The sequence below is a fragment of the Dipteris shenzhenensis genome, chromosome 18 (genome assembly GCF_047967505.1).
Source record: "Dipteris shenzhenensis isolate YYH24624 ecotype China chromosome 18, Dip_SZ_1.0, whole genome shotgun sequence".
NCBI lineage: Eukaryota > Viridiplantae > Streptophyta > Polypodiopsida > Gleicheniales > Dipteridaceae > Dipteris > Dipteris shenzhenensis.
In genome coordinates this window covers 49,796,904-49,822,480 of record NC_141613.1, presented here as the reverse complement: position 1 = coordinate 49,822,480, position 25,577 = coordinate 49,796,904, and the positions used below count along the sequence as shown (strand labels likewise).

The following is a 25,577-nucleotide window of genomic DNA, read 5'->3' as shown; positions in this document are numbered from 1 at the left end:
AGAGTTCCTACCATGTCGCCATTGCAAAGCTGCTGCAGAGTAACTTTAATTGGCTTCCATGTTGGGTTCAGACTATTTTTTTTCACTTCGGTTTTATAAACTGGTATAAAAGGTCCATCCTCTGTCTTTTTGCTTATAGACAAAAATGGATCCTGACAGTCAAAAAATAAATTTAAGCTTGGCTCTATAGTCCCCACGATGAGTTGTAGAAAACATTGCAAGCATTAAAAAAGCATAGAGATCTTTTAGAAACTACTTACGCTCTTTGTGAAAAAATCTTTATTATCCAGCTCAGAGCAATGAACCTTGATCTCCACAACACACTTTGAATGGACCATCTCTTCAGCCCTAATTGTGAGTAACCCAAGGTCAGGCATCCCAGACATATCCGCCAACTTTTCTTTAGGTGGTTGCAGAGCTCTTGTAAGCTTCTGACCAGGTGCAGTAACAATCTGCAGTCAACAAATATCATTGAAGTGCAAACAATAGATCAGACCTTAGGAAATAGCTTTGCAAGCAAATGTTCCTTGCATCATCCAAAACAAAACCTCTGCCCTTTGTATAAATACAAATGATTTTGAAAAAGGTGGATGAAAAAAAAAGCTAGTGATTTGCATAGGAGCGACATTGATCCTGAATGGTACTAAACAGTTTTCTTTGGAGCATACTCCATGCAGCTGCAATCACATACCTAGATGAATCCAGGAACATTCCCAAACTCATCCTCTAAAAACACAACATAGTGCAATTTCAATCTCATGATAGTCACTCACAAGGTTGAAAACCATAAACTCCATCATGCATAGCAGGGACTAGCTACTATGACATCCCCACTCACGTCATCAGTGCCCAACAGTGGGTGTCGACCATAGTATAAAAATATGCTCTCACACATACAAATCCACACACCCACACATACTTGAGCATCCATTTATACAAAGTCTTCGTACTGAGTTTCTGTCGGCACTCCGGAGGTAAAGGGCAGACTCAGCCATGACGAAGGCTGCAATCATGCATTACTTTTGAAGCAATATGTATGAGAAGTGTCATATACAGAAAGCCGGCTCTCAAAACAAAATGAAAAACACCAGGCATTGACTAATCAGATGTAATTCAGTGCATTTTCAAGAATACCTGAATTGATCAATAACAAAAAATCAATTTTTGACAACCTTCTAAACCATCACCCATGAGGCCATCACCTTCCACACGCATAACCAGGCCAATCTAATATGACTTTTCCACATATGTCCTCAGCACTCAACAGGGGTGCTTCCTTGTGAGGTCTCGCAAAATCTCTTGCAAAATCGCTCGCACTTTCAGGATCCACGGACCAAGGGGCTGCTTTTTGACTCCTTGGTCCACCTAGCAGGGATGTATAGAGCCCTTGTTGGGGGCCAGACTTGTCGGATACTGAGTGGGCTCGTGTCGAGCGGCTACAAGTTCTCATGCTATTGTGGATGATTCACGGTAAGCCATCCATTCCTCACCAGATCATTCAGGCTGAGTTTGGGTCATCCCCATTACAGCTAGATGCTGCATTTCGGGTCATCACGTATCTACACCGAGTCAGGGAATACAGGGATTACACTTCTAGGCGCAGCAGACTACCTTGGCTAGCTTTGTCCTCCTCTATGGCACTTTCAACGGAGATGCTGGTATGCACGCACTGAGAGATGGTTTGAGCAACTAAGGGCTCCACATGGATAGACTCCCTCCCTTCCAATAAAGTATGGATGCTCCATTTTCCCCCCTCCTGTCACACGAGGTCAACCAGGTAATCCGTGAGGATCTCTTTCAGCTATACACATTCCGGACCTGGTTGGGACCGAGCGAGCTCCCAGTGAAGCTTAGCTTCTACAGAGATCACTGCTTGCACATCACAAAGGAGGGTTTCATCGACCCACCAGGATATACGCAGATCCGCCTACCCCAACTCATTGAGGATCTCTATTGGAGAGTTCCAGGTCTCTTCACATAGACTTCGCATTGAGAGCGGCAGAGCAGAGGGCATACCCAGGGAGAGGCGCATATGCACATTATGTGACATGCAGGCGGTTGAGACGAAGGAGCACTTCATCTTCAGGAGCCCTATTTACCATGAGATCCGAGGGCATTTCTACTGCCTCTTTAGAGATAGTTTTGGGATTTTATCCCGATTCCTCTCCTACTGAGACCAGAGATGTTTAGCGGGCTTCATCCATGAGTTAGTCAGGCACCGTGAGAGGATACTTCGATCATGGAGACAGGAGCAGACTTCTTCCTTAGCACATCCTTCTCAGAGCTCTATCACGGAGTTCCTTCTTGCCAGATCACATGGACACCCAAGAGACGAGGCTTCGACATGATCGCGATCCAGAGCCAGTGACCCGACAGCTCAGACAAAGGGTTGACGCGCAGATTACACTTGGAGACATCCCCTCTCTGTTCAGAGTTGGAGCCCGACCCATAGGGGTTACTATGGCCGTTGTTAGACGCAAAGCTATGACTAGGAGACGTCACAGAGCCACACCCGTGAGCAACCGACAGCACTCTATCGCCGATTTCATGCCTTCATTGCCTCATCCACCCTGATGTCGATGATGATGATGATGATGATGATGATGATGATGGTGTTGATTTGTAGTCGACCACCGGCATTACTATGTTGTACTTAGTACTATCATTTTGCATTCTGCATTCTGCATTGGTGTGGATACTCATTCAGTAGCTCCACCCCCACAGCTTGTTTGTACCAAGTTGCTCACAACCTCATAGACCCATCGGTCTTAGGACCTCCATCCCTCCCTCCCCCCCCCTCCCTCCCTAAACCCTAAACGCTCCCTCTCTCTCTCTCTCTCTCTCTCGGATTTCAATGCACGGACAGAAAATAAGCAGGTAGTCCTACTTGACTTCACCGATGACAGAGATTCATATATAGTCCCAAAGCTAGATGCAGCAGAGCTTGAGATATTGAGGCACTCTGCAGATGCTCCATAGGTGACAAGTTATGGGCAAACATCTGCTTGAGCTAGGGGCAGTCCACACCTGATCATTTATAATGGTCTTCAGAGATGGTCATCATCTGGAGGACTCACCTGCTTCCCACAAGGTGGTGGGTCTAGTACAGTGGACTATCTACTAGGCTCACTAGACTTTGTCTCACGGATACAGGACTTTGTCATACCCCCCCACAACTCGGAGCTGACCACTCATACTTGCCCTTCCGTATCTCTGCCACTATGCCAACACACGGAGAGCCCCCCTGCGCCTACACACATCCAGATCCACTTTGACCATGCCCTTGATCCAATATACGTGAGTCACTTGGCCAGGGAACTCTTGGCTCTACTTGGAGATGATGTAGACTCGCCAACGCCTCCACACAGTACAAGGCACTGCTACCAAATCATTTCCCACGACCCGACCCATGTGGGTCTGAGATGGGAAGATGCCCCAAAGCCCTTGGTTCGACGACGAGTGCAGAGAGGCAAGAGCCCACCTGCCACAGGGGCAGGCTTTGGGTCATCTACCACCACTAAAGACACAGAGGATTTTTCAACAATTGACTCATCATAAGAGGCAGGCCTTCCTCACACATAGGATGAACGAGATTGTCAGATCTTTTCGAGGAGGAGACCCAACCACTGGATGGGGTTTCCTATTCCCATCATGTGTGGCACAAGTATGCATGTTCCATCTATGATGTCCAAAGGCAGACACCACCGGATATGTCCTCTGCGCCTTGACCCACTATATTCCACTTGTTCACCACACAGAATGTACTGGCTGCACGTCATAGATTACACAATCGAAGAGCGTAGGACCATGAGGGCCTACGGATTGAGCACTTTGCACATGGACAGGAGGTCCTAGCACAGATGTTCAACAGGGCTGTTTGCCACAGTTTCCATCCTGCATGGAGCACTACCACAATTGTACCGATACACAAAGCCGGAGACCCTATGGAGACTGAGAACTGCCGTACCCTCATGATTGCACATACTCTGGCCAAGATTTATGGATCAATTCTAAAGAGGGAGCTCAGCAGCCACACAAAGCTTGGGGGCAGCAGGCACTACTCTACCCTAGATCACATTTTCACCCTAAGGGCTATCATTAAGGAGGCGAGGTCCAGACACCAGAAGGTCTACACATACTTGCAGCCTTTCGGAAGGCTTGTGACACTGTCCCACGGTCCCACATGATCAAGAGACTACAGAAGCTACAGATTCCAGAGACACTGATATGGGGGTTGATGAGCCTGTATGAGTCAGTCAAAGGCAAAGTTCACGAGTCTTTCGGATTGGGTCAAGAGTACGATCGGAGTAAAGCAGGGCTTCCCCCTTGTTGAGATATCGAGCTCCACTCGAGATATGCCAAGGTGACCGTTGTGTACTTATGTCACCGACTTGTTAGCTGGAGATGCGGTTGGTACACCGCCCACGAATAATAGCTGGATGACAGCTATCCTTATCTACTATAGTTTGTGGCTCAGTTAGTATGCCACCTTAGTTAGTTGAGTTTGGTTTGAGACCCACATATAGGGTTCTTCTATTTCTTTGTACAAGAGTTCTTTTGGCTTTCACAACTAAGAAGAGGAAAACTGTTTTCAACCTCCACCTTTGTGTGTATTCCCCCATTTGTGATTGTGAGAAAGCCGCAAGTGAGACTCCTTCCCTCTCTCCCACAATCTTTACATGGTATCACAGCCTTGTTCGTGGTAAGGAGCTCAAGAAAGCAAGCCAAGTTCGTGGTGTCCTGGTAAGAGGACCAGTGTTGCTTTCCTATTTCGAGTTTGGGAGCAAATCTCTGCAGGTAGCACAGCCAGAAGTGCAGGAGTGCACTGTTTCAGATTGAGACGCCCTTCGCGGTGTGGCGAGAGCGCAGTATATGCTGCGGGTGAGGGCGAAGCCTTCAGTGACTTTGTTTTTGTGATTTGAGGCCGTTTCGGGGCCCGTTTTAAAGGCGGAAGTTCTTCGCAGGCACTCAGAAAAAGGCCCTGTTTTTTGCTGTGCGACCACTGCGCGGCTAGTCGGTGAAAAGGTGCCGCAGAAATTGCATCGTATGCCTGTGTGCAGAGATATTGGGAGTTGCAGATTCATGCCTATTGCCTGTTGATGCAAAATCGTCACTAGGAAGTGACTGTGTGGTGAAATACCACTCTCGTCGGTTTTGCAGATCTACCCGTGTGAGGCAAAAGCTGTGTTTTTTGCAGTGACAGAATATTTTGCAGTGTTCTGTAATGGCATCTGATTCTCTTTCACAGATTGTCACTCAAAAGCTTGACAAGAACAACTTCCAGGCATGGAAGTTTAGAATGACGAATTTCTTGATGGGAAAAGGCTATTGGGAATTCATTACAGGAAATGAAGAAGAACCTGTTCTTCCTAATGTTCCCAGTCAACAGGAAATGCAGGCATTCAAAGGATGGCATGAGAGAGCCAGGAAAGTTATGTACTGGCTATCTATCAGTATTTCGGACTCCATGATTGTGCATATTCAGGATGCAAATACGCCAAAGGAGGCATGGGATACTTTGGAAAAAATGTATAGCACAAATACACAAGCCAGGAAAATGCAACTCAAACAGGAGTTGCACAATGTGCAGAGAGAAAATTTGAGCATAAATGACTACCACATGAAAGTGAAGAAAATTGCAGATGCACTTGCTTCCATTGGGTCGCCAGTGGATGATGATGATTTGGTTTCTGTGACCTTGAATGGTCTAGGAAAGGATTATGCACAGTTCCGGACATCCATTGCCGTCCGTGAAAACTTTCTTGATTTTGAGGAGTTGATTGCTCTTCTAATTTCTGAAGAGCAAAGAAATGGGGGTGCATCTTCTTCAGCAGGAACTTCAAAAGAAACTGTCTTCTACTCAAATGCTGGCAGAGGTAGAGACAGAGGTAGAGGAGGCCGATCTGCAGGCCGTGGTAGAAATCAGAATATGCAGCAAACGCAAGAAAACCAGTCCTATGCAGGAGGACGTGGTAACTCTAGAGGCAGGGGGAGCCAACCGTGGTGGATGGCAGAGAAGCCAAAATGCAAACAGCAATGTTGAATGCTACTATTGTGGCAAAATAGGTCATATGGCTAAAGACTGCTACAAAAAGCAGAATGACATTATGAGTGGAAAATTGCAGCAAGGCAATTATGCATCCTCTAGTAGACAGGGCGATGACAGAAATGAGCATTTGTTTATGGTGCAGCATATGACAAATTCTGTAACAAGTGCAGAAGAAAGCAATGATCTGTGGTATGTTGACTCGGGTGCATCAAACCACATGACAGGTCACGCTGAATGGATGCAGGATGCAAGAAAAATGAAAAAACCAGGATTTGTGGAGACTGGTGATGATACTGCACATCCTATTGTGCAGATTGGCAAAATTCCTTTGTCTATGCAAGATGGAACAAAGAAATACTTGTCGGATGTATTTCATGTCCCGAACATCACCAAGAACCTGGTTTCTGTTGGTCAAATGGTTGAGCAGGGCTTGCAGGTTAGATTTAATCCTCATGGATGCTTTGTTAAGGATATGAAAAATAACGGTCGCTTGATAACAAAAGGAAAGAAGAAGGGCAGGATGTTTACGTTGGATGCAGACATGCCTGAATTGAGTGCAGCAATGTTTGCACATGGGACCGGTGTAGTTGCAGATATTGATATCTGGCACAAACGCATTGGTCATGTTAATATACAGCGACTAAAATCAATGCAAGCCCAAAATATTGTTGCAGGATTGCCTAAATTCAAGGTTGCAGAAATGCACAAGGTTTGTGAAGCCTGTCAATTTGGGAAACAGGCAAGGAAACCTTTTCCTAGGCATGTTCAAGAGAGTAAAAAGCCATTGGAATTAATCCACTCTGATGTGTGGACTACAAAAGCTGCATCTATTGGAGGCTGTCACTATTTTGTCACATTTATTGATGACTTCAGTAGAAAACTGTGGGTGTATTTTATGAAAAAGAAAAGTGAAGTGTTTGGGCACTTCAAAGCTTTCAAAGCTATGGTTGAAAAAGAAACAGGCCTGCAAATAAAATGCCTAAGGTCAGATGGAGGGGGAGAGTACCTCTCAAATGAGTTTGCAAGGTTCTTGCAGGAGCATGGTATAAAGCAGCAATATTCATGCAGTCATACCCCACAGCAAAATGGAATTGCAGAAAGAAAAAACAGGCATATTGGAGAGGTATCTCGGGCTATGCTAAATGAAAAAGATCTACCAGATTATTATTGGGCTGAAGCAGTTGCTACAGCAGTCTATATAATGAACAGGACTCCCACTGCAGCAATACATGGCATGACGCCAGAGGAGATGTATACTGGTAGGAAACCAGATATTTCTCATTTGAAGATTTTTGGTTGCATTGCCTATGTCCATGTGCCATATGAAATGAGGTCCAAGTTGGATCCAAAAGCTGAGAAGTGCGTCTTTATTGGTTATTCTCTGCAGCAGAAAGGGTATAGATGCTATAACCCTTCTACACATAAGTTCACAGTGAGCAGAGATGTTTTTGATGAGATGAGCAGCTGGTATAAACCAGTAAATGTGATGATTGATGTAGATGCACAAAATGGTATTGCTGCACAGAATTCACAGCAGCAATCACAAAATATCAGTGGACCTGCAGTGTCCTCTAGCAGTGGTTCACATACTTCACCATGGACAGGTAGATTGAGATCATGAGAATCTCCTCAAAGCAATGCAGATAGTGGTACGCAGGTATCACGAAAAGAAAAAGAGAAGGTAGATCAGCCCATGTTTGATGTGAAGAACAGAGCATTGATGATGAGTTGGGTATTCCTTCTGTTGTTACACCTGGAGTAAGGAAGACCAGGGATGTTTTGAGAGCACCTGGAAGTGAGCCTATTTTGAGCAGGTCTACCAGGGTTAGGTATCCTGTGGATAGGCTGAAATATGATGGATTTACAGCCATTATATAAAGAATGCCTTCTTGCATGGTGATTTGCAAGAAGAGGTCTTTATGGAGCAGCCAGCAGGTTATGTTCATGCTACTCATCCTGAGTTTGTTTGCAGGTTGAAGAAAGCCTTGTATGGCTTGAAGCAAGCACCTAGAGCATGGTCTGACAAGATAGGACAGTATCTTGTCACTATTGGCTTTCAGATTTCCAAGGCAGATTTCTCACTCTATGTGAGAAAAACAGAGAAAGGGATTATGCTGCTGGTCATTTATGTTGATGATTTGATCATCACAGGTGATAGTGTTGAAGATATCCTTCATGTGAAAATGCTATTGAGGCAGAAGTTTGAGATGAAGGATTTGGGAGAGCTGCGTTATTTCTTGGGCATTGAGGTGATTAGATCACTAAGTGGGATACAGCTCTTGCAGAGGCAGTATGGATTGGACATGCTGTCCAGCATGTGAGATAGCTTGGTTGCATAAGCTACTCTATGATATGCATCAGTCTACAGATGGGCCGGTTGTCATTTATTGTGACAACATGAGCAGTATACACTTGGCAAAGAACCCAGTCTTTCATGCCAGAACAAAGCACATTGAGGTGCATTATCACTATGTGCGGGAGAAGGTTTTACTAGGTCTTATTGATCTAGTTTATGTCAGCACAGAGGATCAGGTAGCTGACATATTCACGAAAGCATTGGGCGCAGAGAAGCTGCGCAAGTCCAGAGACCTGCTTGGTGTGCAGGATTTAGGATTGAGCTCGAGGGGGAGTGTTGAGATATCGAGCTCCACTCGAGATATGCCAGGGTGACCGTTGTGTACTTATGTCACCGACTTGTTAGCTGGAGATGCGGTTGGTACACCGCCCACGAATAATAGCTGGATGACAGCTATCCTTATCTACTATAGTTTGTGGCTCAGTTAGTATGCCACCTTAGTTAGTTGAGTTTGGTTTGAGACCCACATATAGAGTTCTTCTATTTCTTTGTACAAGAGTTCTTTTGGCTTTCACAACTAAGAAGAGGAAAACTGTTTTCAGCCTCCACCTTTGTGTGTATTCCCCCATTTGTGATTGTGAGAAAGCCGCAAGTGAGACTCCTTCCCTCTCTCCCACAATCTTTACACCCCTCTCACAAACCCTCTTTGGGCTTTACATTGATGAGATCACTTCATAGACCGCTTGGGAGGCGAAGGATCACTACTGGACGATCTCATGATCCTTATCTCATCCTCAGCGGAGGCATTGCAGAGACATTTGGAGGCCCTAGCTGTGTTCTGCACAGAGAGAGAGAGACCTGATAGTCAACCTTGGGAAGACCAAGACCAAGGTTATGGTCTTCAACACTCACATACAGTACTACGTCGACTCAACCTCACTTACCGAGACAAGCCAATGGAGATATTGCAGATCTACACCTATTTAGGATCAGTCTTCATAGGACCCCTTTTCACTATGACACATGCAGCCCATGCACGACTCACACAGAAGTGAGGTCCTCTCTCTCTCTCTCTCTCTCTCTCTCTCTCTCTCTCTCTCTCTCTCTGTGACTTCAGATGTCCTGTATACCATGAGATCAGAAGCCACTACCATTGTCTTTAGATTTGGACCCCTCTCCAGCACTCACCATCCAATTATAGAGCTTTCAGTCAACCCCCCAAGAACTAGAAGTCACAAGAAAGACACACATCTTGACTCTCGGTCAACAGCCCTCTGTGTCCCATACCGCAAGAGCCCAATCTGTTGCAGATGCATCGACCTAGCTTCCCGAGAAACGTCATGCCTGTCCACTATACTAGTACTAACCCATGTCTCCCAACACTAAGCCCCCTATGCCAATATATAGCCACACACCACTGCCATAATTAGCATACATGCTCCACTCCCTTCTAGACCATCAATTACCCCTCATAACCCATCGATTACACCCACTAGGGTCTCCCCAAACCCACAGGTGAGTCACTAGCTAGCCAAGGTTACCTAGGGATGTAACAAAGCTAACCTAGAGGACCTAGAATGCCTGACCTCTCTGCATAAAAAGAGAGTGTTCCTATTACCACGATTAAAACATCATGGCAGGCCAGGAAATAGACAAGATGACTCTATTTGACAGCAGTGCCATGCAAAGCGCTGGCTGAGAATTTAACAGTGTAGAAATGCTGAGCCCCTAACATAGAAAGTAAAAGCCTTACTTATTATGTAATTCAACTTGTCATCTGACAGAGAAAAAAATCCACCGATGAGCCTCAGTCACCTGAGATGCCAACACGTGCATGAAAAAATTCCAATCATTCTTCAGAAAAATCAAACCATGATGACATGAGTAAGAGCACAAATACAAGTAGATAAAGGGACCAAGTTCTCCTAGAATCCATTATCACAAATTGTTTTAGAATAATCACAAATATAATATTATCTTGCCTTCACAGGCCAGTCCCATCTCTGAATTTGCATATAGTCAAGGAAGCTTTACTGCAGTGTTTCAAATGCTGGTCTTTGACACAAATGGTGAAAACAAAGGATAAGATGAAGCAGAGAAAATGTTATTTGCAGAATTAACCTATGCCCATCTTACGCACAAAAGAAAGAACAATGGAAACGATAATAAGTTTGCAACAAGTAAATTAGAAGCACATCTTCCCAATCATGTGAAAATGCCAAATCAGAGCAGATGCCACACTTTGCTAGCGTGTCACAATGATTGTTGTTTGGACGCTCAACCATGACAAGTGCAACAGTAGGGAGCACATAAAAAATTTGCAGTAAATCCAAATAACTATTTTAGAGGACTGCAAGATATACATAGGCAGGACAGCTAGTACCCTTTCCTACCTCAGCAGTATTTAAATCATCCGGTTGAGTAAGTTGTGTCAAGGTAACACAATAGAGGGCAAACACTAACAAACAATTCAACCCTAATGGCTGATTTCCTCACTTATGCAAGTTGCAACAATCCCATCATCATACTCTGTTATCAATACCAAGGACATCAAACAATTACACCCCGCTCACATATTTTACCCTAAATGTTGAAAGTTTCCATGTTGTGGGCATATTAGTAACACAAGCGAAGAAATCCTATAACGTTTTTAGATAAACTTCCCAGATGGTCTATGGTAATATGACAAGAAAGACTGCACCTCAAATTTAGGTTAGAAGCATGTGTTGTTAGCAGCACGTCTGTTTTCCTTATCCATAAGGAAAGATTAGGTTGAGTTGCATTTAAGACTTCAAGTCAAGTGATGGCATTATACCTGTGATAAGACACACTCCATCTCTCCGAGGAACTGCTGCTGTTGAAGAGGAATCATCTGTTGATATTCAAAATAGGAATCTGGAGGATGTTAGATCATTCTGGGCTATTTAGTTTATAACTATGTTGACAGACCTGAAATAAAGCCATGACTTGCAATCCCACACACAGAGGAAGGAGGCAGACAGACCTATAACCCAGACAGCCTCTCCCCAGAAACATTATTTCCAAGCACACACCAATCCCAAACATTATAAAGCAGCAAGATCAATCAGCAGTATAATAAAAAAATGCATACCAAAGACCGAAGAACATGCTTAAATAACTATCACCAAAGTATGGTTATGTGACCGTATGTCATGTCAGTTAAAGGCTAAGTCCATTTTACTAGCTAAATACTTAAACAAAACAACACGCACAGCCAAGAATGGAGAGCAGTCTACATTGTGCATCTATGCGATCACGTACTTGTGGACAACAGCATCTTCAAGTAGAAAGTCACATAGGTAATCAAGTCATGTATCCTGCTGCATTCAGATGCCTTGTGTACTATGAGATCCATGCATAACGTTACTGTCCATTCAGGAGCAGATTTGAACCACTCAGATTTCCTGCCCCATCTTAATCAGTGACGAATGGTGACTTTTCTACTTAAGGCCCAGCATCATAGAGACTAACTCCTCTGATCACAGAGGCAAGACCAGGGCCCGTTAGAGCCCAATACAAGGGCGATCACCAATATCTTCCTTCTTGTTGACCTGAGCCAGATATAGCAGGGGACACGACACTGCCAAGACTTAGAGAGCAACATACGATAGAATCACACTCAAGGTGACTCTCACATAAGGACCACAAGTCTTTCTTCTTTACTATTCAACCAGGGGAGGCCGACCAGAGTGACGGTGGCACTCAAACAACAACCTACCGCTCCAAGACCACAGCAGAGGATAGAGGGCTCCAAATAGACCAATCAGGCTGAGCACCAGTGCACTCTATTATTTAGTCCCTTCCTCGACAATGCCAGAGCCAAAGCCTATGTCGGCTGTGATTATCACTTCTATCCTTATCCGATCCACAGAGTTGATCCTCTGGACAGCATACATAAGTTTTGGCACTCGAATGATGAGACGACAAATTGACCAGTTGATGGAATCTTCCTCCCAATGTGTTTTGGATTTTTGGTTTTCATGCAGAGATAACGCGGTGCATTTCTCTTTTTTAGAGATCAGCCTTGATGTTCGCTTTCATTGCCTCACCCTTTAGCTTCTTGTATCTTAGATTTTCTTCAGTCTCATAAACCCTTTGATCTCTCTCTCTCTCTCTCTCCCCACGCTTAGCCACACCACACACACCACATAGGAAGCACGACACCTACCATGACATACACTTTAGTCACAGCCTCTCACCGGCCTACTCTGGACGCCTAAACAGACTCCTAACCTACATCGATCACATACCACTCATAGAGGACCGTGCTGCCCCGATTAGTTTATCTTTTGCTTAGCATCTGATCGACACTTTCAGTTCCTCCCACAGGAAGTGTTTCACATGGACTTCAATCTCTTGGTCTCTTAGTAATTTTTGCCTTTCGCAAACATGAATAAACATTTGTTTCTTTCTCTCTCAACATACACACATATATACAAATATAAATACAAATAAATAAATAAATAAATTATATTGATTGTTTAATAATTTATTTGTTTATGTTTATATTTATAATTATATATAAGACCCATGTTGATTACAAGCAGCAATGCACACACAATTTGAAAGCAATGGCACAAGGTTCAAATTGGCATACAAGAGAAAAGTCACCACATATTTGAAACCTCAAAGTGCAAGCAAGTCTCACAATATATTCGCCTTTGGATGCTCTTCCGGTTAGCGTGAGGGGGGTTCTTTGCTTTGCTCTTTTTGCTCTTCCTAAAGATAAGCCTGCCTGAAACACAATAGAAATCATACAAGGCAAAAATGCACACTCGGTCGAGCAAAAGGGATAGTGTGTTCAAAGCGCTCGAGCATGCCCGCAACCCCACTTCACCTTTTACATTACAACTCAAGGAGGCTCTTTGGCGTATTGAAACATTAGAAGCATAGGAAGCAGAAAATAAGGCACTAATTGAAGAGAGATTAACATTTAAAAGAAAGCCAAAGTGAATTGGATGATGTGAGGGCCTGCCAACAAGAGATGCAAGAATACCAATGGAATTTAATAATTGAAAGCAAAGAACTAGATACAAGGAGTAGGATGTCTTAACAGTCTCACAAGCAAAAGAAGGGTTTACACCAGAGTCCACTTTGCAATGGAGAATCCGTAAAAAGAAGGCAGCAAACTGTAAACCATATAACCTCTATGTGGCCTTGTAAAATAAAAGATGCACAAAGTAACCTGATCAAGAGACAAGGTACAGATTTGGATAGTGCAACTGGCAAATACAGGGTCTGAAAGACAGTAATTCGCATGACAATTCACAGTCTCAATACATGACTGGAAAAAAGTGGGAAGAAAACCCGATATGAAGTTTGGTAATGCTAAAACGAGAATAAAGACACTGTAGCAGAAGTACGACCATAATGAGAAATTCATCTGGGTCAATCAAGACCTTTTAGAGAGCCAATATTCTCAAACGAAATAGCTGGTCTTGAGAGAGTCATGAAAGAATGGAAAGGTGGTCTTATCAAGGATGGCACCAGTTGTGTGTTTCACCTCACCTCCTCCTCTCTCAGTCCCCCACCCTCTGAGGGTGATTAGTTCACAATGACAGTTGTATGCTCACTAAGGGCCTTACTTCAGGCACACATCTGCACGTGTTCACTTTTGTACTCAGCTTGCCTTGGGACCGTGACATGCCCAAAAACAAAGGACCAACTTATTGCTCCAATGTGTGTCTTCAAGTTTGATGTGATTACTTGCTTCATCTTTAAGCGTACGTGCAAAGCAAATCTCTCACATGGTATCAGAGCCAAGCTTGTTCACTAGTGACCTGACATTTAAAAGTGGTGAGGTCAAGTCAAGACTCCAAGCAAGAGCCTCAGTACAGGACATGACAGCAGGTAGCCGGGTGATATTTCATTCTTGCTTCCAAGAGAGGCGACTTGCAAAATAGCAAAAAGATGGGCAACAATCCCACACCACTTCACATTGAGGTGTCTACTATTTTGGACAGAAGAAGACACAACAAATAGTCCACATTGAACATTGAAGAGCTGCTGCAAGTTACTATTCAAGAGGGAAAGCAGGCAATAGAAAAAGCTTGTTATATTGAAAGGGTATTCTAGGATTTGTTTTGCACAGCAATGAATTTTTCTTTATTTACAGCAAATTTAGAGTATTAACAATTGCCCCTGCCAACTCCCATTCCCAACTTTGGAGAAGCTGGATGACCCAACTACCATTGTGGAAAGTCAAGATCAAGAGGTTCATGACCTGATGGTGAATATGGAAGGTCATGGAGGATACATACTTGAAGCCAAGTGCTAGCCATGTCTGCACAACAGTGACAACAGTGACAGCCTGATCCAGCAATGCTGGAAGCATTGGAGGAAATGATGCAGACATGCTTGCTGTTTCCTCAATTCAGTTCATTTTACGAAGATTGCTATAAAGTTCAATTTAACATGAGTAGTGCAGGAATCTTAGACAAAGGTGTAATTTTGAAAATGGTTTCTATACATAGCTAGAATTGATACCAACTCCAACAAGTTGCCGCATGAGTAGTACGGGCATCTCAACATGGACACAATGTACAAGATACGGAAGCCTAGATAAGTAGAAGGTTTATCTGCCATCCATTGATCTTTGAATATATGTGAGTCTTGCATGAACCTATATAGAACACTTTTGACTCCAAGGCAATGGTGACCTCCAATCGATTCACTTAGACATTTTTTTAAGTAGTGGCACGAACATTCCAAGCGCACAATTGCTATCAAAACTATGCTCCATCCCTTGTTAACGATTATCCGCCTCCTGAATAAAGTGGGTTGCACGATGGGCCAACTGTATGAGCTCGTGGGAAGGCTTGGAAATGCTATGTCAAAGTGCACATCTCTCCTTAGGACAAATATCTCTATTACCTATAGACTTTTTTTGAAATTTTGATTGCTGAACCTTAGGGTCTTCAAAGTTTCAACATTCACAATCATATATTAAGGTGCTAGCATCTTGCAATCAAATATGATCATTCTCAAATCTTTACAAGTCTTGTGGCAAAGATATGGGATCTGTTTCATAGTTCAATTGATGCTCCATCCCTTTAGGAAGGAGTAATAACATTGAACCATGGAGTACATGTCAGTGGCTAGATGAGCCATCTCAATCATAACTACGATTCTTCGGGCCAAATGAGGTAAGATGTCTACAATCAAAGATTGAAACTTGAATCTAGATCCTGACTCCTATTACAAAATTGTTAATATGTAATATTGCTTATTCAGATTCCATCTTAAACCTGGTTATCTCAAGATTGAGGATCACTTTGCACAGTATCACAATGGCATTAGTTGCTCATGACATTGAACAAGAGTTAAAAAACAGCCTCTTTGCTTTGACATGATGGGAAAATGTTGACATTGTCAACAATAACAATATTCTACATTCTCTTGGAGTTCAACCGAGAGAACTTGGAGTGCTTGTGGACATATCCATAGGAAGAAAAGAAATTAGTAACCAGTGAGTATTAATCAATGCAACCAAATTATCATGTCTAAGCTCGATGACATGGATGAGAGAGGACAAGTAAGAGTCTGATCTGAGTTTGATAATGGTACAAACGGAGGGGATTTAAAACAGATGGTACAAACGACAGGATGTAGAATAAATGCAAGTGTGCATTGGATGCTATTGTTCCCTCGGTAGTGCACAGGAATTAAGCCATAGGCTTGAGCGATGAATCATTAGACTTGTGACTTGACGTTTTATTTTTGCAACTTTAGTTTTGCTATCTACTGGATTCTTTCACATTGAGGCTTGAGTCTCAAGTATACAACTTTTAGTACCTGTATGTTCATTGAAATTTATGCTTGCACCTTTGAGCCTGAGCCTTTCTTCTTCTTCTTTCCATTCACACCCCCCCCCACACACACACACATGTCCATCTATGTGGGGCACGTCCGCCCGTGGCCTACGATAAAAGGCAACAGGGGCCTTCCTGAGGAAATCAAACATGGGGAGCCAGCTCAAGTGGGTGAACACCCGACCGCCTGAGCCGCAGCCCGCAACTGCTCTGTTGAGCCTTAAGTCTTCAGACTTTGAAGTCTGAATATAATGTCAGAATTTTCAATTCAGCATACTTTATTTATATTTTACAAGTATCAAGTATGCATCATGGATGGTGAATAAGAAATGGCATGAGAAAGAGAGGAAGAGACAGAGAGAGTGTTCTATTATATGTATGCAAAACGTATGCAATGTTTCACGTTTATATCAGTTCGCTAATGAGTTACCCCCCCTACATGGCAATGCACACTGCACAAGCTTGTCCTGCCCATTTAAACACTAAAACTACAATTTTGATATACGATTATTATTTTTTAGAACACGCTTTTATTAAACATTTATCCATACCATCACATCAAACGAAAGTATAAGACTTCTACAAAGAACCCTAAAATGTAAAATGCAGCACCTTGGGTGGCACCTTGAAATTTGTATCCACATCATATACTCTAAACCTGTTGTAAAAGTAAAAAGCAAGAGTCAAATTTTGTAGAAAAGCATGGAAGAATCCCAAGGATCATAAAGAATACATGCATTAAGAACTTAAATCACTGACACGTATAAATTTGCCCAAAATAACCCATTAGAATTTGGTATTTTAATATTTCTTTGTCACTTACAATAATTGTTGGACCTCCTCAAAATTGTACAAAACAATCAATTTTGTGACCCAATTTGGGTTTAAAGAGTTCACTACTACTTCGGTTCGTCCCAATTCTTCTAGACCTCCACCTTTAGTCTTGATATAAAGGACCGCCAAAGGATCACTCTGAATGCAAATGTCAAATTCATTATCTTTATTAACAACAAAAACATTTGTCAAAATACTGAAATGAAATTCCCTTCATAAGATAGCAATCTACCAACAAGTGACATACTCGATATTGCACATAGGCATACCTTTGACAAAATGTCTCTATCACGCAAATTGGATGCTGATATCGATAGCTGATGACATGGACAAAAGGATAAATTAGTCAATCTTGATAGTCATGAAATTCATTGTCCACACATTGTGCTAGGACTTTGCAAGCTCAACTTGCGAGTGATTTGACAGCTTTTCAAACCACCAAGTGATAATCTTTTTTTAGAAGTTGCAACTAAGATAGGCACTAAAAATTGAGATCACAACACCGTGAACCTCAAAACCAAACCTTTAAGCATCGATGTTCAATTACTACTTTGCAAGCCACACTCAAAATGCTACTAGAATGCCTTGCTGTCTTGTAAGACCCTTTAAAAACTAAGTGTATAACCTTCTTGTGAAGCCTCTCCAATAGAAAGAAGATGAATTAAACCCCCAAAATAAGTACCAAACCCGATAAGGTAACACCCAAGACAAACAATGTATTGATTAATGGAAGATTATAAATCAAAACAATCCAGTTCTCATTAGGCAATGTTAAGGCCACAATCTAAAACTAACCACCTAAAGTAGCTATCATGATGAATCAGCAACCTTGGGTTCAGGGCATCAAGCTCACCACCAACCATAGGTGACAATATCTTGGACAACTTCCAATCTGAAGGTCATCCCTAGCATCCCAGACCACCAAAACACACTTTGAAGGTGTCCTCATAAGGATATCTAGGCTCATGGTGATCAATGTCCTAGAATGAGAAAGTCCGCTTGTACCTAGATTGGGTGATATATTCACGAATGCTAAGGAGTCAAGACCATGTAGGGCTGAGTTGGAAACCTTACTATAGTATAGCTAGGGACTAAGCCTATACAAGAGGCTTGGCCCCCCTGACTTGGCTACCAGTCATCATATATCTTGGATCTCTCAATGTAGCCTGTGAATCTAGGCGACGTCACAACACCCTAGAGGGCATAGCTCGCCCTTCTCAACCTCAGCTCAGGTGAGAAACCCAACCCCTATTGCAACAGTGTGAAGCAGGTGGAAATGAGAAAAACAGCCGGCTTGTATTGATAGAAGTCTCACAATCAAAGAGGGATAGCATACAAAACATGAGTGAGAAGTACTCACATGAAAAAGACACACCAAACTGATGTAGTTACAGAACTAGAGTTTCTAGATACTATGACCACATGGCAAGCCAAAAATATATTGACCATTGTAAAGACAAGCTGCTCATGCTTAGCTTGACTGATGTCAGATTTTAAAAACGACCACTAGTTGGTCAAAAAATCACATCAATGAGTATACCATGATTGAGCATTAATTTCTAACACTCTCCCTTAATGCTCAATTTGATCTCTTGCAGTTGAAGCATGTCCCTTCACCATTCAGATTTCCTGCCTCCCAATGGCTTTGTGAAAATATCAGTGACTTGCTGATTTGTGGTGCAAACTATGAGATATATCTCCTGCTCTGCTAGTTTCTCTATGATGAAGTGAAACGGTATCTCAGTGCACTTGATCAAACAGGATTTTCAGCCAAACAAATACAGCTTCTGTCGTTACAAAACACAACTCTACTGTCATTTTGAGGCATTTCAAGCCTAACCAAGTAGCTTCACATGCTGCCATGCTTGCTGCCTTACACTCAACTTCAATGGGAAACAATGCAACTGTCACTTCTGTTACTTTTTACTGCTCCAGGTGACTGCTTGAACCAAAAGAAAGCATGTATCCTGTTGTTGATGTCCTCTCATGCACAGAACCAGTCCAGTCTCCATCACTAACGCGATGAAGAATCATTTACATTGGACCTTTTAGATATCCAAGGATCTTTCTGGCTGCTCTCCAGCAAAACTCCCAAGGTTTCGGAAAAAACTGACTTACTTTATGGACTGCATAACTGATATCAGGCCTGGTAGTAATCAGATAAATTAGGCTGCCCACAAAGCTGCCTGTATAAAGTGGCATCAACTAACTTGACCCGTCCTGCACTGTAAGCTTGTCACTGCCATCCATGGGAGATTTCAAAGGTTTGCAATTCTACATATTAAAACTCTTTAAAATACCTGTGAGAGAATATACCCACCAGAAAGCTGCCATTTTTCAATACCCAAGCAAATCGTGCATCAGTCCCAGATCTGTCACGTCAATGACCTATAGAGATCAGCCTTAACTGCTGTAAATATGTGCACTGTTGCTGCCAGTAATCAGGATATGATCCATAATCGCAAGCACCAAATTAATCCCTTTTCTAAAATAACAGAGATTTGGATCAGCATAACTTTTCCTAAGAAGGAAATGTGTATCTATTTTTGCATACCATGCCATAGAATGCTGATTTCACATCCATCTGAAAGATTCTCCAGCTCTTCTGTGCTACAACAGAGCAAAATGTTCTGATGATATTGAGTTTTGTGACAGGCACAAAGGTTTTGAATAATCAATACCTTCAACTTGTTTGTAACCCTTTGAAACAAGCCTTGCTTTGTATTTATGTATTCTACCATCACAATCCCTCTTGATGTTGTAAATCAATTTAGTACCTATTGCTGATTTAACATTTCGTACTTCACATAACTCCCATGTTTGATCCTTCATGATGGAGTTATAACTTATATTCAAACTCCATGGCATCCTGTCATTTCACAGCTTCTGTAAAAGACACAGTCCAATTGCATCTCTCCCACAAATGACACATGCTGTATCTCATCTGTAAAAGCTAAATTGGAATAACTAGAACCCCTGAATGAGCTTTTTCACAGTCAGATCTTCTAGGTCCCTCTGATGTTGTTTCTGAGGTTTCCTATACTTCAGAACCTTTTATTAAGTCCATGTATCATTTTGCAAGCTTCCTTTCTTGAGTGGTAAGGGGAGCTCCCTCCTCAACCTTCTCCTTGCCTTTACCCTTGTCAGGTGGTTTCGGCTGTTTAAGTTCCACCTCTTGCCTTCTTTCTTCTTCTTCAACATCAAAAGTCGTCAACTACTTGTTTATCAGTTTCCTGGCTTGCATATCATACAACCTATATGACTTCAAATCATATGTGTAACCAACAAAGATGCCTGTGACTGATTTAGTATATAACTTTCTCCTCTTCTCATCTGGAACATGAGCATTAGCTTTACATCCAAAGATCCTGCGATGTTAGCAGTTGGGTTCCTTTAGTGAAAGCCTCCTCAAGAGTCGTATCTGGGACAGCTATAGTAGATGCTCTATTCAATGAATACACAGCTGTATTTACAGATTCAGCTCACAAATATTTTGGTACATTCCTGAGCATTGCTCCAACAGATTCCAGTATAATACTGTTCTTTATTTAAACGACCCCATTGTGTTAAGGGGCATGAGCTGTTGTATATTGTCCCTATATGCCACATTTCCTGCAATAATCAATAAATGCTGTAAACTTATATCCTCCACAATTTTCAAGCTTGAGAATCTTTTATATATACCTTTGCACGACTTGGATATTTCCAATCGTACAAATTCAGAAATTTTGATGTTCGAAATTCCAAAAATCTACACAGAGAAAACAAAAGAGAATAAAAAAGAGGAAACAAGTTTTTTGAAAAATAATATAATGCATCAGAGTTGTGTGCCACCATGAATACCCAAGTCATCCTGGAGTAGTCATCGATGAAAGTAATAAAACATTGAGCACCACTCAGAGATTTGACGTCAATGGGTCCCACTAAATCTGTATGTTGGAAAACAGACCTGCACATGTCTATAGCATAGCTAAACTAAAACAGCCTGTAGATAAACTAATCTTCTTTCACTAATCAACTGAAAACGGAAGATATCCAATGCAGAAGATATGCCATGGTACAACACCCACTTGTATCCCTTCAAGACTTGTGCATATACAAGATATAGAGAGCCTTCATGTGTGGAAGATCACACACAGATGTACAGCCGAAAGAATACAAAACCTATCAAAGATTTCCAACACCTTCAGCAAACATCCGCTTGTTGGATATCGAAGCAGAAGTCCTAGAGTGAGTGTCCCTCACTAGAGTCTCAGTGGGAAGGGAATGAGTCAAAGGTTTAGAGCCACATGAGATATGTGGTAGTGGACCGTGGTTGTGATTGAATAGGAGTCTGAGTGATCTCACCTATGATGTCAAAGAGAAGGCTACCCTTGCCTACAAAAGGAGGCTCTTGTACTTGCTTCAAACAGATACCTATCAACAAGATCTTGTGCACTACCTCACTCCAGTCTCCATCACATGATTTTCACTTTCTCCCTCTTCCACCATGGCTTCTAACATGGTATCAGAGCAGGCTAGAGACTTCCCGGATTGAGTTCAGCCACTCCACCCTTCTCCTCCTCTTTTGCTTTTGAACATTCTGCTTCTGCTACAGTTCATACCATGATTCAAGCCAGCTGAACATTTCTGCCCTTTGTTATGCCTCCACGGAAGACCTCAACGCCTACCTCCTTCATCTAGCTCCTTTGACACTACGGAGGTATCTCAAAGCTTTTGTCAAGAACCATCCCTTGTAGCTAATGGACAGCATTGGGAGCTGCATGGCGACGGATCACATGTCTGGAAGAGCGTGAACTAAGCTCATTTTGTGAAGATCTTCAACGACCGTGTCTGTCCAACCAGCGTAGACTCATCTACTCTGCAAGATATACGCTGTTCTTGATTTCTGCACGTGATTGCCTGCTGGAGTTCCTACTTCCCATGTGGAGTATTTATCACAATGTGGATTCTGAATGCGCTGCCCTACCATGAAGACTCTCTTCCTTAACATCTTCCTGAAGAGATCTACCTCTGTTGCTTGTCTTCATCGAATGGAATTCTAAGCTATGCCATCAGATTTTTTGTTGTAGCTACTTGACTCCAATTGTTGTTGAAGTCCCTCTCTCTCATCTCTTCTCATCCTTGCTTTGAAGGGGGGTGTTGGATATCGAAGCCATAGTGTGAGAAGTTCTAGAGAGTGTCCCTCACTAGAGTCTGAGTGGGAATGAGTCATATGTGGTAGTGGTTGTGATTGAATAGGAGTCTGAGGTGGAGGTTTCATCACCTCACCTATGATGTCAAAGGGAAGGCTACCCTTGCCTACAAAAGGAGGCTCTCGCGCTTGCTTCAGAAATATACCTATCAACAAGATCTTGTGCACTACCTCACTCCAGTCTCCATCATGTAATTTTATCACTTTCTCCCTCTTCCACCAGGGTTTCTAACATGGTATCAGAGCAGGATAGAGACTTCCCGGATTGAGTTCAGCCACTCCACTCTTCTCCTCCTCTTTTGCTTTTGGACATTCCTCTTCTGCTACAATTCATACCATTGAAGCCATAGTGTGAGAAGTCCTAGAGTGTCCCTCACTAGAGTCTCATTGGGAATGAGTCTAAGTTTCAGAGCCACATGTCATATGTGGTAGTGGTTGTGATTGAATAGGAGTCTGAGGTGGAGGTGTAGTGACCTGACCTATGATGTCAAAGACAAAGCTACCCTTGCTTCAAAAATATACCACTACCTCACTCCGGTCTCCATCATGTGATTTTATCAATTCCTCCCTCTTCCATATGACAACCCTCTTAGATCACCACGTGCCTCTCGTAGGCTTCAGCAGCTTGCTCTAGAGTGAGCTCTACGTGGTGCTCCCTGCTACTGTACGTGTACTCTCCTACATCCGGTAGGGATGTACACGTGGAGCCTGGCGTCTGCTGCAACTCTGAACTAAGGGGCCCTCAGTCTGGCCAACCATACCCTACAGACTTGGCCAACCCAATCTGTTTATCAGCTCAACAAGAACATGGCCAATGGGGGCTCCTGCAAATCCTCTCCACAGACTGCACCGATCGACGACCAGGGCAGCCTCTACTGCTTACAGGCACCTTATGCAGCTCCCTGCCCAGTAGATCGACCAATAGCTGGGCATAGGCACCTTTCAGCCCCACAGCTAGCCCTTAAGGTCAACCATAATCTAGGACTGTAGGCCAATCATCTTTGGTGGGTTTGATGGCCCATGTGCCTGCCCCAGTTTTAACCAAAGTGGTTTGTCATATCGATAAGCCCCGTACTCTCTCAGTATTGCAACCTCAGCTCGTGGATTCTCACATTTTGCTCTCCCCACCTTGTGATCTCTGCCCCCATCTCCATCAATCATGAGGGACCAATATCTAGACCAGCAGGATGTGTGGGGGGGTGTGACACACCACTGGAGGATGCCATCAACATATTACCCGCACAATAGGGCAAGGGAGCAGATCATAAGCTACATCCTCCTCTTGCGGCTCATTGCAGATGATGTTCCCTTTGCAAGAGCTGAAAATGACTTATGACTTCTCTAAGTTTTTAAACATAAGTGAGCATTGCCAAGGCAACCACAATCATTGGGACATGAGACACGAAATTCACAATAACAGTTGGAGGACAAGATTTGGAAATAGTTTGGTTACACCTTACTAGGGTCTAGATTTTACAATGAGCTACAAATAGAACCCATGTGCGGAGAGAAGAACTTTCAGCAGCAAATCTACTACTTGCAGCAAGAAGTAAGAGAGCTCAGGCTTCAGCTTGCAGCCCTTGGGGAAAGTGCAGAATTTGGAGAGTATTGGAAAGCAGAATATCATTACAGAGGTCATACACAAATCCACCAACACCAATGCTTGTCTCCACTGTCAAGGAGATGATTACCAACAATCAAGTGCGCTCAATTGAGCAAGAAATGGCTATTGATGCCAAGAACAAAATTAATGGCGCAGATATTTATGTGGAAGTTAAAGAGCAGGAAGCAATAATACAAACTGAGAGGATCCTGAAGAAGAAAATACCACAAGTCGAATGGGATGAAAATTATATAAGTTGAACACAAGTGCAGGTCTATTTCAGAGAGAAGGTAGCAAGGGTCAAGATACATAGACAAACAGATAAGTTGAAGAGTACAATGATCTGGATATCTGAATAGCTCACTCTGACCCAGCTCAAAGTTTAAACAAAGTAATATTGAATTCACTAAGCTGAAGGAGAGTGTAAAGCTGGAAAAGGCGGTCTATCTAAACGGATGAGCATTAATTAAGGATTTCAAATCCAAACCCAAAGACTGTCTTAAATTGACATAACGAAGGCCAATTTATGATAGGATTAGAAGATAGATGTGTGCTACAATAATTTCAAGCTGAGATCCTCAACTCTCTGACACTCAGAGATGTAGCAGCTACTTTTTTTGGGTGTATACTTTGTCTCATAGGTGAGTAAGGCCATCCGAAAACATTAATAACTCTCTCTCTCTCTCTCTCTCTCTCTCTCTCTCTCTCTCTCTCGTTTGGCATTACAATACTACTGACTTTATACCATCCAGCTTGAACAGACTGTTCAGAACATGATATACAAAGGCAAGAAAAAGTTAAAGGAAATGTTGCACCTCTATCTGTGAAGTCAAACCACGAGTTCCAGTGACTGCACGCACAGCCTCTAGAGAATCTGGTCCTCCTTGAAAATTTTGCTGAGAAATCCCTCCAACAGCAGACTTTCCTCCAGTGTCACCGGAGAGACACGAACCCATATTATGTCCGTAGCACAGCTATAGCTTAAGCTCTGCAAAGTAGTCCTCAAAAGCTCCAACTTCCTCTGACTGGCAAATGTCCTTGAGTGTGAAGAGTGAGTGAAGAAGCAGCTGTCAAGATGAACCACCATGGGCGTAATTGGCTTTTGTCTTTGATGAGTATTCAAGGTTTGCTCGGCTACAGACTTCCTGGGAATCCAACATCAGCAAATCTGATTCCACGTGCCCCGGTGCGCAAGAAACTGATCTTTATGAATCCTGATTATGTCCTGCAAACGATGCCATAGCTGTGCAGAATGAGAGCAGAGGCACAGCATATAGACTTGACAGGGCCCATAAAGCTGAATGAGCAACAAATCTACCGCAATTTAAATAGCTCAACGCTTCTAATGTACGATCCTTGCACGATCCTTGCAGTTGAAAAAAGCCTGGGAAATCTGCGACAAGACTGTCTTGAATTTCCTGGCGTGGACTAAATGTCGTTCAGCAGAAAACTCTTATCCCTATGGGCGCTACGTATTTCACCTGTGGACAATTACGTTGCCGAAGATTGTTGGTTTGTTCGGTCAAGCGCGATGTTAAACTAATTAGATTTATTATCCGACCTCGTTATGAAATCAAGGCTTTGCTAATGCATTAGGCGAAAGCTCTTTAGAGTCACAGGCGACCATTTAAACAGCATCGTCATTAACAACAGATGACTAAGAATAAGCTGGAGGCACGCTCGCTTGAAAATCACTCAGCACGCGTACTAAGGGAGCGCCAGAACTATCAAGAACAAAGAGGAACGCAATGCATTGTATTGCAGGTGGA

The 25,577-nt window shown here is 42.8% G+C and overlaps 1 protein-coding gene across 4 annotated transcripts in view; it reads right to left on the bottom strand.

Annotated features, from left to right (window-relative positions):
• The window catches only part of LOC147891362 (protein BONZAI 1-like), a 54,198-nt gene that overhangs the window by 28,143 nt on the left and 478 nt on the right, over positions 1-25,577 (bottom strand). For 3 of the 4 annotated variants that reach the window (XM_087390096.1, XM_087390098.1, XM_087390097.1), the window contains exons 2-9: positions 24,624-25,033; positions 17,281-17,328; positions 17,001-17,149; positions 16,790-16,835; positions 13,015-13,101; positions 11,161-11,217; positions 261-452; positions 12-152 (exon numbers count right to left, since the gene is read on the bottom strand). In XM_087390096.1, the coding sequence (XP_087246222.1) occupies positions 12-152; positions 261-452; positions 11,161-11,217; positions 13,015-13,101; positions 16,790-16,835; positions 17,001-17,149; positions 17,281-17,328; positions 24,624-24,764 (861 nt within the window). In that variant the 5' untranslated portion in view covers positions 24,765-25,033. The remainder of the gene's footprint in view (positions 1-11; positions 153-260; positions 453-11,160; positions 11,218-13,014; positions 13,102-16,789; positions 16,836-17,000; positions 17,150-17,280; positions 17,329-24,623; positions 25,034-25,577) is intronic. The other variant, XM_087390099.1, reaches the window with a different exon arrangement.